Source organism: Thunnus albacares, chromosome 7 (assembly GCF_914725855.1).
Source record: "Thunnus albacares chromosome 7, fThuAlb1.1, whole genome shotgun sequence".
NCBI classification, from domain to species: Eukaryota; Metazoa; Chordata; class Actinopteri; order Scombriformes; family Scombridae; genus Thunnus; species Thunnus albacares.
Window position 1 is genome coordinate 21574909 of NC_058112.1, and position 20665 is coordinate 21595573.

General features: G+C 40.6%; 1 protein-coding gene and 1 long non-coding RNA gene across 7 annotated transcripts in view; one reads left to right on the forward strand and one right to left on the reverse strand.

Moving 5' to 3' along the window:
* Positions 1–20665, reverse strand: part of LOC122986141 — a 54881-nt gene that overhangs the window by 20650 nt on the left and 13566 nt on the right. For 2 of the 6 annotated variants that reach the window (XR_006404247.1, XR_006404248.1), the window contains exon 3: positions 19941–20024. This is a non-coding gene — a long non-coding RNA (uncharacterized LOC122986141). The other 4 variants (XR_006404245.1, XR_006404246.1, XR_006404250.1 and 1 more) reach the window with 4 other exon arrangements.
* On the forward strand, positions 3301–17997 carry alx4b (ALX homeobox 4b). Its single transcript, XM_044357250.1, has 4 exons — positions 3301–3977; positions 12267–12580; positions 17396–17524; positions 17614–17997. Exons 1-4 carry the CDS (start codon positions 3635–3637, stop codon positions 17932–17934), a joined length of 1107 nt encoding a protein of 368 aa, XP_044213185.1. The 5' UTR covers positions 3301–3634; the 3' UTR covers positions 17935–17997.

Below are 20665 nucleotides of genomic sequence, written 5' to 3' on the forward strand. Positions count from 1 at the left end.
CCCAAAATAGACAGAGCAGCCCGGCTGAGGAGGCGCAGCTGGTATATAAATTCCCAACATTCCTCTAATTACTAAAAATTTCCATCTATGAGCAGGCTGGGCATCACAGAAAACAAGTTCAAGTCCATGTCTAGTTTCAATTAACTGCTGTTGTTGTTCTGCTGTTGGGACATGTGAGCGTCTGCACAAGCAAATAAAAGTCACAGACAGACCACTATAGACTTTGATCATCAACTTATAAAAAGTTGTTTTCACAGAAATGCTATTTCAACATATTTTTACGTCAAAAAAATGTTCCCATAAAGCAAAACAACAATATACTTCCCATCTCCCATCCCTAACCTTTCCCACAACTAGATATGACATTGCTGAGACATAAAGTTTAACCTAAAGCACTTTCTCCAGCCCATTACCCACCCCGTCATGCCTCTCATACAAGAAACCAATAGCCAGGGGGAGTTTTCAGGGACCCTGCTGGTGATACACATGAGGCCTGTGCCAACATAAACCCCAGAGGCTCTGAGCTGCCGCATCAGTGGAGAACCCGTCCCCTCAGCAGTGAATACCTGGACGCGGTTCCTGCTGGAAGTTAAACACACAGGTCGCCATTTAGTGAAAACCTTTTAGAGAGAATGCCATGCATGAGCGATGGATATCTGTGACAGCTGAGACTTTAGCCTGTAGCAGTGGAGTGGTTTTTATTAAGGACAACAGAAGCCTGTCAGTCATGTTTGTTTACCTGCTTGACAACCTTTCACTTCTTATTTCATTATTGTTACACTTCAATCACAAAATGTTGTATCAGGTTTTTTTTTGTTTCTTTTTGGGTTTTTTTTTTTTTTTAACAGGATGTGAAAAGGACAAGTGGAAAGAGAAAGACAATGAAATGCAACCAAACATAAATCAAACTAATTAACCAATTAATTGTCTTTCATTTTGAGCAAGTTTTTCTCATCAGCACACAAAAACCAGGCATCTCTCTCTCTCTCTCTCTCTCTCACACACACACACACACACACACACACACGCACACACACACACACACACACACACACACACACACGCACACACACAGAGAGAGAGCTTAGTAATAGCTACATAAAATGCAAATCAATCTCTTCATGTCTAAATTAAATGCAGATAAAAATAAAATTGAAAAAGTTGTTTTCATTTTAACAATGGAAAAAAAAAACACTGAACAAATCTTACAACACTGAGTGTGATTATTTAGAAGTCAAAGGAAATGGAGATTTTCTGTTTTAGCAGACAAATAGAAATATTCAACATTCAAGTTCCTTTGAAAACATTGTAAGATACGAACTATTTAATACTCTGGTGTCAAATAAAGAGCTGACATGTTTCTTCTGTGTCATCGCTTGTGTCCATCACAGTGTTGACAAAAATACTGATGTGCAGATAAATGGTGAGAATGCAGTCAAAGTGAGAAACGCTTTCAGCTGCTTGTTAATATGACAATGAGCTCTCCTCATGAGACACATGAACGAATAAAGTCGCCCGAAATAAACTGCAGCTCTGAGCGCGAAAAACACCCGAAATAAATCCAAAATAGGTTCAGATTCTCCTTCATATGAAAAACCCGCAACATAAAAAAATAACTAAATGACTAAACACAATGTGGGTGGATGCGGCCAGATTGTGTACAGCCAAAGCTAAAGTCATTACGTTACGTTGGAAATAGCTATTCACATGAGACATTTACTAAGAAACCAATGAGGAATACAGTCACAAGTCTCGTTAAGAAATACCTGCACAGCACGAGAGGTGCCGGTGGTGGAAAAGATTGCACCAAGAGACTCGACGTGCATTAGGCCTAAACCAGTAATTTGTTTTTGTTTGGTTTTTCTTTTGTTTTCTTTCTTTTTTGGTTTTCTCTCTGTCTTTTTTTTTTTTATTTACAACTGAGCATTTTTATTTTCAATTTCCAAAATGTGACCTCCATACAGTAAGAGACTTAATAGATGCTAAAACATTATTACTGCGTTTAGAAGTATCTTAAAAATAGAGCTTGTGATCATCAAGTTTAATCTTGAATTATTTAGAAATCTTTCTTCTGGCTGAGCTGGACTGCAGATGTTGTCTAATACAACACCACATACGGATTTTGTCTTAATTTAATGCGTTAATTATGCTGGAAAATAGAAGGGCGGAGCGAGTCTCAACTTCATACAGCATTAATCTGCATTGAAGCCTGACTATGTGAATAATTATTTCGTTTCATCCCTTTAGAATAAAATTCAGGCACTTACAATAACAACAGTAATGATTATAATAATGATTTGGCCTTAATTATTATCCTACAATTATCGTTCAGTCTAATTATAAAAGCATAAACATTTGGTCAACGTTGTGAAGTCAAAAACTTCCTGTAAGAGAAAACATTGTGTCTATTTTTCTCATTTATTCTAATTGATATTTGGTGATATTAAGCCATTACATCTAAATCTCGATAATGGCTTAAAGAGGACAAGAATTAAAGGACGTGATTCAAGTTATTCAGTTTGACTACCGACAGGCATAAAGGCCTATCTTGTTTCATTTAAACACTGCTATAACCGCTTTAATTCACATTTTTATAGCCAAGAAAAGGCAAATTACTGGCACGGTGTCGTTTTACCAGATTTTCATAGCACCCGAAGCCAAGTGCTTCACTGAGTATCATGGGCTTAATGGTTTATAATGAATTTAATATTAAAAAAGTAGCCAATTTTCAAATAACAGGCCTGGAAGTTGTTTGCAATGATGGGCTCTAATTCTCCACATTAAGTGGATATATCCGCAGTGACTTCTCTCTGACTTCTCCGGTCAAACGATTCATGTTGTTTGGTTTAATAAAGGTCTCTAAAACACAAATATTTATATAATATTTAAGCTTAACATCGGCTGACCTTAGACGCTGTTATTGGTCCAAATTCCTGGCTTGATCCTTATATTTACACTTCATTTAAAAGTCTTTTTTTTCTTGCATGTAGCAGTCAAATAAAATACAAAAATACATTTTTTCACAAACACCAATTAATAACCAAGTCTGGCTCACTTTGACAGAGATGGAGACAACGCTGTTTAAACGCTTTAAAGTTTAATATAATGAAAAACGGAGAAAAAGTCAGAGGTTAGGGTCTAAGGTTGCAACTGCAGGAATCAAAGCTGTTACATTCATCCTCTAATTACATTAATGTCATGTGTTGTGTCTCCCGCGTGTTTACCAAAAAAGCTTTCCCCCTTCTGAGCTTGACCTCCCATTTCTATTGGCTGCATAATAGCGCAGGCTGAGCTCGGTGTGGGCCTACTTCAGATGTGTGTGGAGCCTGAAGGTCGGAGTGCTGTGTGTCAGATACAACTGTAGGCTGCTGAAGCGGCATCAGCTTGAGCGAAGCATTTCTCTTTACCCCGACAAACCTTCAGGGGGCTTTTAGCATTTGTTCAGTCTGCAGTCTCTGGAAAACATCTGATTCATTTTTTAACCAGTCCCAGATGCGGCAGTGTGAGAGTGTGTGTGTATGAGTGCGTCAGTGTGAGTTTGTCAGTGCATGAGAAATTGTGGAGAATAGCTGTCTAGAGAAGGGGAGGGAAAGAAGAACCGTGTGGATTTTTTTTTTAATATAACTTTTTAGGTATGAACGCAGATACGTGCGTCTCATACTGCGATATGACATCGATGGATTCATATTATAGCCCATCTACTGCGCAAGGTAGGGATCACCAGACGAACCCGTTCAGGACTTTCCCGACGACTGAAACCAAATACAGCCCCACATTCATTCCGGGTAAAGGGCAGGGTTACGGAGAGAAGTCCCGGAGTCCTTTCCAGCCGGAGTGCCAATCACTGGATGGCGCTGAGGAGGGCACCTTCAACAAATACCAGCTCTTCATGCAGCGACCGACCTGCAAAACTCCGCCTGAAGGCAGCAAGCTGCACCCGGACAGCGGACATAACGGGACGCTCATTCCCTGCTATGGTGAGTTGCAGATGAGAGATGCATATATGAAGAAACATATCGGGAAATGCATGACAGAGGGGAGATATTCGCAGGCAAATAAGGGGAAATAACTGTTATTATCGTCGTGTAATGCAGCATCTGAAAGTCACTAATCTACGAGCAAGAGAGCAAGAAGGAAATAAAACACACCTCGATTCGCTTCAGCCACCGTCTGTAACTGAATATAAAGTTATATTTAATGTGACAAGGTGAAGTAGTTCTATCAATCTGATGTGAGCAACTGTGAGCTATGAGGGGAAGAATCTGACTTTTTGTAATTGTTGCTATAACTACGGAAAAGAATCATTTAGCATAAATCAAAACCTTTAGAAATTCCAATAAAAGGTGCAAAGAATAAGTAACTATATAGTAGTGAATTTGGAGCTGATTGGATTTAATGTATATATCAGCGAGCTGCCCTGTGAGCCTGCAAGGTCAGATATAATTGAAGCATTACATTTAACAATTCATCCCATTTATAGGGATGCGTGCTCAGACTCAGAGGTGATCAAGTTATTTTAAGACTGGATGTTTGCCCTTTTGGGGTCTATTGACTTTATGATGTTAACAGACTGCTGGTAATATAGGCCTAGTTTTCTCATTTCTACTCCCACATCACTATTTGTGTAATTTCATCACTAGTGACGCTGCAGCATCACTGTCACTTGTCTCACTGGCCTACAACTGCATACGCGTATACACGCGAAATCCTCTAAATCACTGATAATCACTGAAATGCGCATTATGAATTATTGTAATATTTAAATATCAACTACAGGTCACCGAGGCCTCCTGCGCGGGTGCACACGCACAAACAGAAAATTCAAGCGCAATCAGGTAAAAGCGAAAATTGTCAGTTTTCAGCTGGACTATTTTAAAAACAGTTTAACTCACCAAGCCCTTGTACTGCATTTTTTTTGTTGCAGGTGATTATTTAATGACACATAACTGCATGACAGCTGGCGAAACTATTCCACTTTATGAATTGTAGAAAATAAAATTCACACTGTAAAACCACTTTTTATTCCGAGAAGCAGTTCACACCTAAGATCTCACGATTTACAGGCCATTGTACAGGCTAGTAGACAATTCAATACCAAATGTAATTATTTGAGAGACAACATGGGCGTCCCGATAAATAACATTAATTTAAAACGAAAGCTTTACATCTTTACAGACTGTATTCCGCCAATTCGTTGCAATACAAATGTATCTTGAAACCATTTAAAGATGAAAAAAAATCTAATTAATGTTCATTTTATGAAAGGTGGGGCTTTAAAATAAAAATAAACCCCATTAAACATTAAACAGACAAAACGATTTCTGTGTGACAACAGATCCACAAGAACAAACTGTTAAATAACATCCATTAAATGTATTAATCAACTGTACAAATCTCCATAGCTAATAATATAATTTGTGCAATTGTACAATTTACACCCTACTATAAGAATTACAGTCTACTTCTAAAAAATAATATAAAATTAATATTTGGGTGAGCTCTCAGTGTATAGACTCGTTGGCGCCTTTATATTTCCAATCCAGATGTTTATCATGGCGCTGATGTCACAGAAGAAAACATGTGTTATTATCATGGCTGAATTTTGACGCGTGTTGATCCACCTAAACTTTAAATATACATTTAAATCGGCGCTGGAAAATAGAAGAAGTTTAGAAAATAGAGGATAGACAGTAGCAAATCAATTGAAATACACCAAGAGCTTGATAAATTTATGCATTAGGTGTAACAATTAAAATTGAACTGTCCAAATTCTACAACTCGGACTGCAGTGTAACTATTTTTTTTGCGCAGTAGCCAGTACCACACTTTGCCAAAATACATCCATAAAGTGCAAAGTAATCTATTTTTCTGACTGGAGTCACTTTTTATTTCAGGCTGAACTGTCACTTCTCCTCGAGTTTGAGAGTATTGCCTCCAACCAGATTAGAGCACCCCTTCATTGAAGTGAATTGATTTGGCAAGTGCATTGACAGAACCATTTAAACACCATCATTAAATGCAACATGCCTCCCTTGAGAAGAGCTCTGCAATGTTATTATTGAAAATGTTGCAGCCAGATGAAGGCATCATGGCTCTGGGGAGGATACTTTGGGCTCGTGCCAAAGCCTCAGGCGTCAACAGGCTTGTGTTGTTATGTGTGGTCCTCAATGGGAGATATATTGCTCAATGCTGATGCTTTATCTCCATTATGGTGACAAAAATCGTCTCATACCCAAAGGGAGGTTTCTGTGTGGCAATTTCGGCTACAACTGTAATATTGTTTACATGGCAACCCAACATTTTGTGTTTGTGTCATTATGAGGATGTTACATACAACAGTGTTTGTATACACACATACACACAAAAAGGAGGAAAAAAAATGCATAAAATGGTAATATTTATATTATAATAACACACTAAAATAAAAGTGAAGCAAATATGTAGATCTACTGTGTAGACTCTGTTGAAATTAAGTATGATCATGTGAAATATTTTTGGAATAAGCTGCATGATATTTACACCTTATATTCACATACTGAACTGACGACACCTCCAAACATGTTGGCATTATTTCTGTAATTCATTCAATTAATAATTGTATTGCAATGCCGCTTGGTATGACCCAACATGTGCAAGATTATAAAAATTTAAGAGCTTGAATCAGATTTTAAAATTCATATTCAAATATGCTCAAACATCATTTACTGTTTAATCTCTAAAGGATGGTGTTTTCCAAGGCTTACATTGTTTTGTTTGGATAAAAATCATACTTAGTCTCAAACCAAATGTTAATTAAAAACTCAACATTATCTTTGGAGTGAATCACCATATTTCTACACAGCAGTGGCTCAGGTTGGCGGTTTCTTCCCATAAGTGGCTGTTAATCAGTGAGACGGTCCCACAGCGAGGGACAGGGATGGAGCCGTCTACCTGCTCACACAGCAATGAATGAAATAAAACCCCCGGAGCTGATCGAGTGCTGAGGAATGCAGGTCAGCACTGCAGGAGAGGTCTGCATTAATCTAAGGCAGATGTGCATTACTGGCTCCTATAGTTATTATTCATACTCCCCAAACACCAGATCTCCAAAGAGTCCCTGAGATGACAAAGTGGGACTGGTTTACATAACCCCGTCTCAACAATACCTTGTACAAATAAGCAAGCAGTCAGAAATGGACATAGAGGTTGAGTAATGATTTGAGAGACTCGGGAGAAATGAGAAGAGTTTCTGGGAAAGCTGCACACATGTGGGAATGACTGTTTACATGCACGTACTTTACTGAACTCTATGGCTATGAGTTGTATTGCATATATATTTTTTGATTCGGTTATTTAAACTAATTTCAGTTTTTTCGTTTGATACAAGCAGATTGGTACAATAGAGAGACTGTAAACTTTTAGAGTCACAAACTCAGGATGAAAATATTCCCACAATTGTATTATAAATGTGAGAGAATGCAATAGGAGCTTAAGCTAAATCTGTAGAGTGGAGATTGTGTTTATAGGCCTGTGGTTGATACTGAGGTTGCATCCTGCATTGCTGATACATAACGTAGTGTTTGTGGGAACACTGGTAATTACTAAGGGCTGATTGTGCCTCATCCTTTTTGTCTTTTCACAAAATAACTGTTTAAAGAAAATCACACATTTATAGAATAAAGCTTAGTCAATGTTTCAGTCTTTGTACTTTCAAACAACCCCTCCTTCCCTTTCAGTGGGTTATTGAAGCATCCTGTGAAATTTAAAACATTTTTCTCAGCGCATGAAAACCAAAACAAGACCTCAAAAACTTCTGGCAGCATTTTAAAAGCATCCTGTCAAAATATAGTACGCTAAGTACATGTTAAAAGGCTCGGGGAAGTGATGTCACAGGATATGCATGTGCTGATGACTAACACATTGTGTCGATGTGAACAATAAGCAAATGCCAGAGTGACACCTGTGATCATGCCGACATGTGTCTGTGAACCAGAATAAATTAGAATATAAAATGAGCACGCTTGAAAGGATGAATTCCTGACTTGTTAAAATGTAATGGCTTCTATAAATTCAGGAGGTAAAGCAGCAGCAACCTGCCTGCAATGAAATGAAGAGACAGATTAGACATTCATGTAACTCTGAGGACAGAGAACTTGTGTTTGATGAGAAAGTTATTTTTGTAAATGTCTTTTTCTGCTCCTGCACCGTCCCGCTGTTGTGCAGATTTCTACAGAGCTATGTAAGAGAGGCAGCATGCTTTGGCCTTTACTTTCAGTCACCTCGCTTGCAGGGGAAGGTAAACCTCCACTGCCTACCTATGATCTGCACGCTGGACAGAATAATGAAATGATTTGGAAACTTTAACCAGCTGGCACACATTTGGATCTGTGCCTTTGATTGTGAGGTTGGTGCTGACTCCTTATATTTACTTCCTTGATTCTTATCTACAGTATGGACGATAAGGTAAATCTAATCTCTGATTCAAGAGTTCTTGAATACTACACACATTTGGCTACACAATACTATGATATGGTCCAAAAAAGGGATAAAAGGCTTATACGCTTAGAAGTCAGAAAAATGACAACTCAAAAGCCAACTATGACAGACTAATGATGGAAACTACTGGACAAAGCAAAGGCATGATTTTTCTTTTTTGGTTCATGATTAACAGCAGTCATTTTTCTCTGCTCAGCTTGCTTTCAGCAAAGGAATATTTTTCTTATTTTGATATATTACTTAATAAAGCCAGGGGTGGGAAGTAATCCAGATCATAACTGGCTTGACACTGGCTGCAGCACAAACCTTCTTTATGCTTCTTTAAGATTACAAAAAAGGAAAAAATACTTATTGAAAAACGTGATTCCAGCATGATTCATATGTAGAAGTGGAATTAATTTCAGTCTACTGGAAGACAGGAAGAAGCTAGTTAGAGGTCATTATTGATTACATAATTTATAAGCACATTTAAAATCTTGTTATTTGAACGCAAATGCTCAAGACCGGAACTGACTTGTAACATTGATTATAAACACACACAATCACAGCATTAAAAAGATAAACCAGCAAACGATCAGAGAAAGTCTTATGCCCTTTCATTTTTGAGGTTAATGCTTTGACGATGGAGTGGTTCTCTGCACCGATATATTAGGTTAAGCATGTACTTTTAATTTTGATATACACATTTAACTGCAAACACTACAAGAGTCCTTTTTAAAATGAAAAGTTTTACCTAAAAACAATTTTATCAAGTTTGGAAGAAAATGTGCATACTTCCTCAATAACTACATTTCAAAAAAGCTATTTCTGTGCACTTTGATAAAAGGCAGTGACAGCCACGGCCCAAGGTATTATGACAGTAGTGAGGTCATGATCGTGTCAATTTATCAGGAGCTGAGGCTGAACAGAAAGATTTTAGTTTCCCAGGGAATATGCATTCCTGCGTGAGCCGCTGGCATAGATCTCTCCTCAGGAACATCTGGGAGCCTCCCTTCCACTGAGGAAACAACAGTCAACATCAAGTCTTAGACTGTGCTGCGGAAAAATAATCCAGCCCAAAGCATGTCTGTGAATCAACAGTGCATGTAAAATTAATAGTCACCTGTTGGTGACCAAAACTAATGGAATATTTGACTTTATTTGGTCCATATAAGGTGTGATAAGTGGAGACCCATTGTGGCAGATTGCTGTCAGCTTTGAGTGTTTTGGGAGAACATTTTAAAGCACTCTGTTTAAAAGCATTCCCTTCCCCATTTAGTGTTTGGTCATTAACCCTTCCCCAGGTTACTAATTTATAGTGTTTCTTTTATTTGGCTTCACTTGACCCTCCCCGTCCCATTCCATAAAAACTGAGAGGGTGCCATGTTGCTTTACAACCAGTTAAATTACACTTTGATGTTTTCTCTCTGTTTTCAGCAGTGATTAAATTGCTGACCCTAGTAAACATCTGACCTCGGCTAACTGAAGAGGTCTGTAGCTTGTCACAGAATAACTCTGGCAAATTACAGGATCAGCCAGTGATATTCCCCTGCATTTATATACGTTGATGAATACTGAAGGGAGAACAACAGTCAAAAAACACATTCCTCTGAATGCCAAAGAAATTGGAGCCAATGCAGTGGAATCTTGGCTCCCAAAAGAAAGCAGTGTGTGATGGCTGTGTTCTCAAGAACAGCGTGCAGAAAATACAGCTCAGCATGCGGGAATACTGGAAGATGTTTGTGGCAAAGGATTGTGTGTGGTTAACATTAGCGTGACAAAGAAAAGAGATCAGTTTGGAGTACGAGACGGAGAGAATGATGTTGATTAAGGTAGAGTGCAGATTTTAGTGTAAATGTTGGTGATGTCTGTATACAGCTGAGTAACACATTACAACATTTCTAGCCGCCATCCTACCATCTTCCCATCCCTCATCTGTGCGCCCAGCTGTACCCTTTGCCTCACAGGATATATGCCTTGCTCAGGGGCATAATTGTATTTTCTCTCACAGATGCAAATGCCAAGCAGGAACCCGGAGTTGAGCTGTCTTACTTCTTAACATTGCAGCCATGCTCCTGCCCAGGGGTAGAATGAAATTACTGCACAGAGCTTTAGAATAAGAGGCCAAAGCAGGGGTTGGTGATGTCAGAACATCTGCCTGCGTGGAGACTGTAAGAGGGTCTGACAGGTGGGCCACAGCGATATGAGGTCATGAACTCCAGCTGGGCGAGCTGTGTTGTTCCATTAGCGTCTCGGTCGGGGCAAGTCTGAGCTAGAGAGCAGGGGAGGGCTGCTTCAGTTTGGAGGGATGACTATTGACATCTCATTGTGGGACACTCTAGCCAAAGGCATACTAATCCATGAAAACAAACATGCATGTTGCAGACAGCCACCGCCTAGCTTCATCATTCTAAAACTATTCAGTCATCTTAGCCACAAGGTGTCAACTCTCTTTCCCCCATTTACTGGGTTTCTAAGAACGACAGGAGGTTGTTACTCCTAAACGAAATGCAAAGTGACAGAAAATGCTCACACATAAGGAAAATGCACTCACATAAGCATACATAACTATTAAGTTAATCATCGTAAACTTGACCGAACTGGGAGACAAATGTTTTTGGACTAAAGTTACACTTGTGTTGCACAAGACTCACAAGTCTGTTTATATGGAGGAGACCATTATGCGCCGGTTTTGGACCAATACAGTCAAGACCAGGCGCTCCCCGTGCCCATGCGCAGGAAAGGCAAACAGAGAGGCTGACAGAGCACACTGTTCTCACTGGCCCGCAACCAGAGCCCTTCAGCTTATTTATTCATACAGCTGTTTGTTTATTGAAGGAGAAGGGACAGCTTTCTTCATCTCCTAAAAGGAAACAAAAAAGCTAGCAAGCGCTGACAGGAACAGAGCCAGGTCTGTCACAAAATGGAGGCTCGCGAAATTGAAGGTGACAAACACAATGTTGTTTACATCTGTGAGGCAAGGCTGTGGGGTAAGCGTGGTCGCCCCACGTACACAAGGCCCACCATACACGGCTCGAGATGGAGCAGGTTTTGCGTGGCTCGGGTTTCAGGTGGCGTGATTGAGAGATGTGAGGGAGAGTGCAGCGTTGACTGCGGAGAGAGCTTCGAGGGTTGTGTCACAGGTCACGCCAATGTGTAGTGACATACCTTTCAAACAGAAAGAGACATTTCTTCTCTGCAACTTTTAGACGTGCTGCATACAGACAAGGCCTTTGAACCTTAAAATAAAACATTACAGAGGTGATGTAAGCTTAAAGTAAATGTCATTTCGTGTGGATGTTGTAACATGATGATGAGCAGACGCGCTGGCTGGCTTGAATGTGAGGCACCATGGTTTTATCCAGCCACATTCACCAAGTGCAACACACATTTTAAAGAAAGTATTGCTCTGCTAAATATTTCAGTAGTAACTATAATTATAGGACTATTATTGACAACATGTGGCCCTTTTTATTCAGTCCTAAGTTGGTCAGAAAGTTGGTTAAAATAGCTTGTTTGCGAGAATATGATTTGTATTATTTGTAAAGCCACAGTTAAATAAATTGAGAAAGGCTTTTTGATTCTTCATGCTTCTTATAACAATTGTAGGAACGGCTCATTTCAACCGAAACCAAAGTCGCTCAAATTTATTTCATTAGAACCATAGTGTAAAATCTAAACTTTAAAATCCCCAGCATGTTTTATGAGATTTTTGAGCAGTGCCATCAACCCACAGAACTAAAAGAATAAAGTAGAATTAATCGTAACTTTCCACACTTCTTTCTATCTCTTTTTTAATCTCATCCATGCAGGAAAAGACAACAGTGGCCTGACAGAATCTGAGTTGCCCTCAAGTGTCGACCCTCCCGGGATGGAAGGTAGCTACCTGAACCTAAAGGAGCCTGGCGTGAAGGGGCAGAGCGAGCGGCCGGGTTCAGACCTTTCCAGCCCTCTGGACAAAAGCGAGGCTGAGAGCAACAAGGGCAAGAAGAGACGCAATCGCACCACGTTCACCAGTTACCAGCTGGAGGAGCTGGAGAAAGTTTTCCAGAAGACACACTACCCAGATGTTTATGCCCGCGAGCAGCTGGCACTGAGGACAGACCTGACAGAGGCTCGTGTACAGGTGAGGAACACCAGATTACATGCAAAAAAATTCTTTTCTGTGCCCTGCCACGAGTTTTGGGCTGTGCTGTATGAATGCAGTCATCCATGTTTGCATGCTAATAATCACTCGGGGAACTGACAGAAAGGGCTGGGAGAGTTAAGACTGGCATGTTGACAAAGATTGTTCGGAACAGCAGACAGCAAGGCCTATTGTTCTCCATCTCTCTTTCTGCCTGCCAGTTTTAGATCAGAGAGGGATGGGTGGGACTGAGGGAATACTCTGCTCTTAGCTCTTACATGCTGCAGACTCTGCAAGAAGGTCAGAGGTCAAGGGTTTCTCCCCTGCACTACCATGTTCAAACTGCTTCACCGCACAACTCCAGAGGCAGGGAGGGAAAACACATGGAAAAAAGAAAAGCCATCAAAGTTATTTGGCAAGGATATAAAAAACACTTTGAGATGCCAGTTTCAATTTCCACGTGTAGTCCAAGACATAGTCAGGGACAGAGAGCCTGGCCTGGTCCTTGTGGTGGTACAGTAAAATAAGTACATTCATGTTGCATTCACACAGACCCATCTATTCCCCAGATGAATATAATTAACTTCCTCATCTGACAGGCACACAACAGACTCTGTTGAGTCACTGTGAGGTTTGACCCGTAGTTCTAAAATCAGACCCTAAATATGCACGCAATCAAGACTAAATCCCACAGTTTCAAGGTCCATCAAGACAAAGTCCAGGGATATCCAATTGTTGAATACCAAGGGGCACTTGAAGCTTGGCAAGCGATCGGAGAATCCTTTTCATCTCCAAAACAACAGGCACTGAAATCCAGAGTACAGATGTTTTCTGCCAAAATGCCAATGTCAAGGTCCTACAGTTTCATCCTCAGTTTGATGATGAATGTCTTCATAAATTCGGCTGCAGTCTTCTATAATCACATCTGTGACTTCTGCTGCCACCAGTTTATTTAGTACAATTAGCTCCAAACCTCAGACTTGAACTTCACCATACTGCCTACGTTTTATGGAGGAGGAGGCTGTGTGTGAGTGACTGCTGAGGCACTCTATCAATCGCAGTGGTCCTGGATGACAGAGATGAGGTGAGACGCCTGGACTTCAAAGCTGCTTTTGGAGTTGTGCACTCTGCCCTCCCTCTCTCCCTCTTCCTCTCTCTGCCTGCTGGCTCTGGAGCATAAATAAAGCTCTTTAATGGCTCTGTAAGCTGCCTTTTGCTGTCAACGTCTTTAGCAATTACTGTATCACCGCCAAGCACTTTGAGCTCCAAGAGCTCTGAGCCACCTTCCTTGCAGATGTCTGCTGGATAAAATAAACAAGAGTAGTAAGTGTTTGCAGTTGGTAAATATCATCCTTTTGGGTATTATATACAGGACGGGTCACTGTTGTTCATTATGACAAATTATAAAAATTCTTCGTGTTAATTGGCTTTCTGCATGTGCACACCACTAGACTCGCTTCTAAAAAAACTTAGGAGTTTATAAGTTGGGGAATAGGAGACATGGAGCAGCAAAGGACACATCTGACTTCATAATGTTCCCCAAATGATCTCTCTGCCAAACTATTTGGCTTGGGTCTCATTCCTACTGCCGTTCAAAGGCAAAGCTACGTAGAGCAAACTCTCTGTGAAACATGACACACTCAGTACCCAGAAACCGAGACAAGGGGGTATATATGTGCTCAGACATTGTTTGCTTGTTTATAAAAAGGTCCCAGTGAGTGTGTGAGAGCGTCCAGATTAAAAGAACACATTCGTCAGTGACAGACTTTGAAATCTGTATATGAAATGGTATGTAAATGCGTGTGTATCCTGTGTGTGTGTGTATGCGTATGCCTGGTCCGCTGCTCTCGTCTGCACGCCTCCGAAAGGTCAGAGGGGTTAGCTGCGGAAAGCCAAGGGCTTAGGCGTCAGGAAATTAAACATGAAATGAAAACAAGCTCCAGTTTGAACATTCTCCCATCTCACTTTCCAATATCCCCACTTCCCCTCTCTGACTTAAAAGAGGAGGAGGGAGGAGAGAAGGGGCGGGAGCAGGAGAGAGGAGAGCTTCAACAGTGAGGTGGGAGTACGACAAAGAGATTAAATGAGTAAAGGAGTAAAGTTGAGTTATCTTGATCCATTACAATTAAGATTAAAAACTGATAAAGCATTGTATTTGGTGAGTGAATATTGAGCTCTGAAATACACTACATCAGACAAATCAAACTGTGTCATAACTTTCTAGAAGCCAAAACTATACCATGAGTGAGCTTTATTCTTATCAATCCAATCAGGGCCCTTTGTGTTGTAGCTTATATTTGGAGACCTGTGATGTTATGAGCTTGGATAACCCAGAACAACCAAAGGAAAGACATGACGAACCTTCAACAATAATAGACCTCAAATCCTCCGGGGGAACATAATAGACTCCAAGCCCTCCTGCAAACATATGATATAATTCAAAGGGCAGCAACCCCTCACCTTGACATTGGGGTTCAGCCACAACCTCAGATATCAGCTTACCACTTTGCAAGGGTGAGCTGTCCTCTAATCTCGCCAGCTGACCTGAGGAATGTTGGAGCCAGACGACATTTCTTTATGTCAGCTCGCAAAAACATAGGCAACAGCTACAGGAAGCCATATATGGTCCCTCTTTTGAAAATGAAACCGCTAGTGGTCTACTCAGTGACTGGAAAAATGAATGCACTTTGGGACACTTGGTTATCTCATTTGATAAATATCCACTCCTTCCCCTTAACACAAAGTCAGTGAGTGATTAATATATCATACATACTGCTTTTGTGAAGTTCACATCTCTGTGCGACCCTTCTCATTTTTTGTCATTGAATTGTGCCGTGTTTGAATTGACAGAGAGAAATGGTGAGAGAGAGTCAAGAGGGGGGATTTGAAGAGGTTGACTGAGGGGAAATTGCATGTCAGGGACTGTGAAAACCACAAGCTGATTGGGCTGGGAATCAACCCACAATCCAAGTTCAAACCCCTGTGTCGAAGCAGGATCGCTCCCCCTTTCTCTTTGAAGAAGTTTCCCCTACCCTCTTGGGAGGATAAGATTCAGACAACCAACAAATAGATACAGATAAACATGTGGAGACTCCCAGCATCTCTTTTGCTTTTCTATTCTCTTGAATGGAGATGTGAGAAAATTTTGTAGAAAAAAGATCTGCAAAAGTTACAACTGATTATATATTGAGGAATGCAGAGATGTGTGGTTAGCAAAGGAGAAAATGTAGAAAAATAAATGAGGTGGGTACCACTGGCTTACCAAGACTTTAAAAATAAATGTAAAAAGCATTAAAAGGGTAAGAACATTGGTAATATCAGTAATTTCTATATTAAATTTATTGTTATATACAATTCATAGCCAGATAGTGCTTTTAGTCTGACATTACCCCACCTAAAATGATTGTTGTACATGTATAACACAGTTTAAAGGCCAGTATTGTGTCCAAATTGATGTTTAACCAATTATAAAGGACTGTAACAATTAAACATGTAACTGAAACTAAAGAAATGGCTCACGCCAAGAGGTGCCTATGATCTATGAGGTGGTTATATGTCTATAATCAATATAATGTTGCTGTTTTTATATATAAATCACATATTTGCCTCAGCTGGTAAAAAAAGAAATGGAAGAAACCGCAGGAAGAGCCACAGAGGTGGGATCTCTCTTCCAAAACAGACATGTAATAGATGTCATGTGTACAGAGTAGACAGAAATATAATAGTAAAAGAGAGAAGTAACAGGAGTGCTACTGGTGTCCTCCAAATCACTGGTGCTCATTGAAGGTAGACCTAATAATAATCAAGGAGAGCAGAAGAATTATGACAAAAAAAAGGCATAAAAAAATCCAGGTCAAGGCACTCACGGTAGGTTTGAAAAATATAAGGCCTTTATGTCAGTGGGCTAGAGTCATTAAAAAACACTTGTGCATTCTTCAGGGTGTGAATATAATATACTAGTATGTGAGTATCATGGATTACTACATTGCACAGCATTGACAGTGACTTCAGTGGATTTCTCTCAGGCTGCAAACTCAACTTTTTTTTGCTTAAAACGCTCTTTCTTTCATAACACTCTGTCACTCACCCTTCGGTCCTACTTTCCACTAGTGCCTTCCACATTTAAGGAGAAGTGGGCTAAATACCCTGCACTTGGTCTGTCAGCAGGTTCTGGAAACACACCCTTTCTGCAAAGTAGCGTCTATCAGTCTCATGAGGAGAAATTACCAAGAAAAACCTACATCTATTGCATCCAATACTTAATAATCTCAAAGACAGACAAAAAAATACACTCTTGGTCAAAAGTTGAACTTTAGTTTCATGGATTATGCAGAGGGATTCCCCACTGTATCCCACTGTGCTGACATGTGGGGGAGAGCGCACCTTTCTTGGAGTGATTTATGAATGGCTACAGGCCCAGATGTGGATCTGTCGACGCTGGCAGCATGAAGGGAGGCAGACGCCCGTGTATCAAAGGGAGGAGCTGAAATGTGCAGCACCAGGGGAGACTCACCATTTTCACATCAATAGCTCCGTGTGGACAGCACTTTAAAGACACGTCAAGTCTTAAAACCTGGGCCTGGACTTTCATGTGCTCTAGAATTTATTTGCTTCACTATCTTCATTTTATGTGGTTCAGTTTTACTTTGCCTTGCTGAGAGGAGACGATGACCTCGTTTTCTGCAAAACAGTACTGAGGCTTGCAGGTGATGTGAGAGCTATGAGAGCCATGTTTAAAATGATATTCAGGTTTTGTTTGGTAGTGGTTGGTCTGTAGTTTAGAGATATTTTCCTTATGGATTGTTTTCTTTGTAGGTGTGGTTCCAAAATCGCAGAGCCAAATGGAGGAAGAGAGAACGTTTTGGCCAGATGCAACAGGTCCGGACACACTTCTCCACTGCTTATGAGCTGCCTCTTCTTACTCGGCCCGAGAACTATGCACAGGTATCAGAGTCTGGCTGTGAAAGGTGAATTATCAATAATTAATCGGAAAGGTCTGTTATCGTCTCATCACCCCTGCTCTTCTCCTTCAGATCCAGAACCCTTCGTGGATTGGGAGCAGCAGTGGAGCATCTCCAGTGCCGGGCTGTGTCGTGCCTTGTGACTCTGTCCCCTCCTGCATGCCCCCTCACCCTCACGGTCATGGAGGCGTCTCTGACTTCCTGGGTGTGCCGAGCCCAGGGAGCAGCCACATGGGACAGACACATATGGGAAGCCTTTTTGGGGGACCCGGAATGGGCGGGGGGATCAATGGCTATGATATCAATGTTGATCCAGATCGCAAGTCCTCCAGCATAGCTGCGCTGCGTATGAAGGCCAAGGAACACAGTGCAGCCATCTCTTGGGCTACATGATGTCCCCGCCCAGTTCCACCCTGCCCCCATATGGCCCCTTCTCTGGAGCAGCCATCAGCAAGCACTGTGGGGGAGGAGGGAGTTTTCCTGAGAGCACTAATGATAACACAGGTCAAATGAACAGGGAGAGACTGTGGAGATAACAGCGGCCAACACAACCAAGATAACAACTGTGACTGTGACAATCAGCAGATGCTGAAAGTGAGAGAAATACAGAGGTCTTAGATAAATACAGAGGACTTAGATGTTACTTAGACGTTGTGTTCATTCTTGATTCCTTAATCTCTCAGGTCTAATTGAAATACGGGGTTTAGTCCCTAATAAACTGGGTATCATAGTGTTAGGTTTCAGTAAATTAAGCAATATCATAAATATGGTTTACAAAGAATACAGGAATCCAGTGCCAAATACAGCCATATCATATTTTAGTGTATTTTAAGCTTGATTCACATTATTTACTTCCTTTACCATATTTTTTTTTTATACTGTCCATCCTGCCCCACTCACATTGTTTACGTGATTACCACTTGTCTCTTATACTGTACAAATCAGTTCAAGTACATTTCTAAACATACAATATTTGTATTTTAAAAGCAATTTAAAAAACAAGGCCATTCAGTGAAGACAAGTTCAGATGCTGAGAGTTTCTTTTCTGTCACTTTCCAGTGCAAACTGTACATCAAAGCAAATAATCATTGATTATAAAAGAAAACATTAATTTTGTTGTAGCCTGCGGTGGGTAGTTATGTCCCTGCAAAGAAGGACAAAGGTTGAATGCAATAAGTGAACAGAGTCTAATTGAGGGAGAGCAGACATGGCCTGTGCCAATTTAGTGTGGGAGGAGGGCAGCCATCGGATTGGCAGCAATTTCAAACCAACGTGTCATTTCCTCCCCCAGGGCTACCTCCACAGGTTCCCCTGCTAGGCCAGGCCTCAGGTTACAGGAAACACTTTCTCCACTGGCAGACAAGGCGCAGCAACGCACAGCAGCAGCCTTCAACACCAACTAACCACGCCAGCTTCAATCAGCGACCAACAGGACTAGACACACTTAATTAGCATCAAAGTGAGCAGTCATACCCTGCGAACACCAAAGTACATCACAGCGTACATGGTGAGGACATACTGTACACACGCTGTAATAATCAGTTCATTGTTAGACGCAGGCTCAGCAGAGATGACTCCTGGATCTGAAACTTGCTCACAGAATCCGTCACATGCCAGAGACTGCAGGCCAAATCAGTGGCCCTAATTGTCCTGAAGAGAATTTTGTAATGTTTAGGTAATGTGATGACATTAGAGCTGGACTGCAGGAATGTGGTGAGTATGTCCAGTGATTGCAGGGGTGTCTCTGTGTGTTACCCCGCCGGAATACGCTTGTCACCAGAGCTGGGCTACAGGCTGAGGCTAGAGACAGGCTTCATTAGTCTTTTGGCTGATCTCTCTATGACGCCCGCTGGGCTACATATCCTTTTTCTTTCCCCTGTGTGGATGAAGGCAGGATAGTCTGGGTCTGCTCCTCGTGGCTGGTTGATCATTGTAACATATGAGTTCTCATTACAGCTCTGCTGTTTGAGTGTTTAGTATCTTAAACAATTTCTCCTTTTAAATCATTGAAAGAATTACAAATATGTACATTTTTACATGGAAAGGAAAAACATTTAAAAATTGGATCCAAATTTCTTCAGTGACAAAATACAGCATCAGTGAAAAGTTTTGACCGGTACTGTAGATTGTTATCGCCCTCAAATTGAACCCTTTCCAAGTAAACTAGGTGAAAACATGTTTACTTTGACACGACTGTTCATGCTGATGATAAATTATCAAAGAAGGCCTCTATGATTGAGCCATGACTCCATTCGGTGCAGCAGAAACATTTTGAATTAATAAAGACTATGATGGATGTGAGGAATAAAAAAACAACATTATAATCCAAATTTGAAGATAAAAACAGGATGTGGTCAAAATAAATGTATGCATGACTTCATGTGTGACTGAATTCCTACTTTGTCAGGCGGATTGTACTTTGTCTTCTCGCTGGTCCTCCCTCAGTGCTCCACTCCTCTGCAGCTCCGTCCATGTTGATACTACTGAAATGAAGCAATTGAAATTCATGGTTATAACGTTGTATTGTGTGAATATGAATGATATAGATGATGTTGTTCTTTTGCTTGTACATTTGTTTTGCTTATTTGTCAAATAATGGACCTCCAGAGACAAACCAATGAAGTATTACAGTAATATTGCCAAGAATTGTAAAATTATGTTGTGTGTTATTCTGAAGAGTTGCTCTGGACTTTTACTGAAGTTGAAAATGCTTTCTAATTTTCTTATGGCTTTAAGCTGCTTTTTGTATATTAATCAAGTATTTCTACTTCTGATTGTGATTTATATAATGTGCCATTGCAATAAGTTATTGCACTTACAGTTTGGAGAAGTTGTTTTTTTTTTTGTTGTTGTTGTTGTTTTTTTTTTTTACTTCTACTGGGACGGTAGTCTCTTTGCAAAAGCCAGAGGCGTGTGGTTTTGTGTCCCAACAGTCAAGAACTATCTCCTAAACCCATCCATATTTAGCACCATGACTAGAATCACTGAGATCTGCTCAAGGTGCTGGACATTTGTTTGTACAGAGGTAACTTGCTGTTTCTGTTGATGATGGTTTTGAAGTGTTTATGAAATAAATGAATCTCCAACACGGTTGAATGACTGCAGGTAGTTTCTTGTTTACAGG

Coding starts and splice junctions, on each gene's coding strand:
- alx4b (XM_044357250.1), top strand. CDS start 3,635: ATGAACGCAGATACGTGCGTCTCATACTGCGATATGACATCGATGGAT. Junction 12,581..17,395: donor TGACAGAGGCTCGTGTACAG/GTGAGGAACACC, acceptor TTTTCTTTGTAG/GTGTGGTTCCAAAATCGCAG. Junction 17,525..17,613: donor GGCCCGAGAACTATGCACAG/GTATCAGAGTCT, acceptor CTTCTCCTTCAG/ATCCAGAACCCTTCGTGGAT.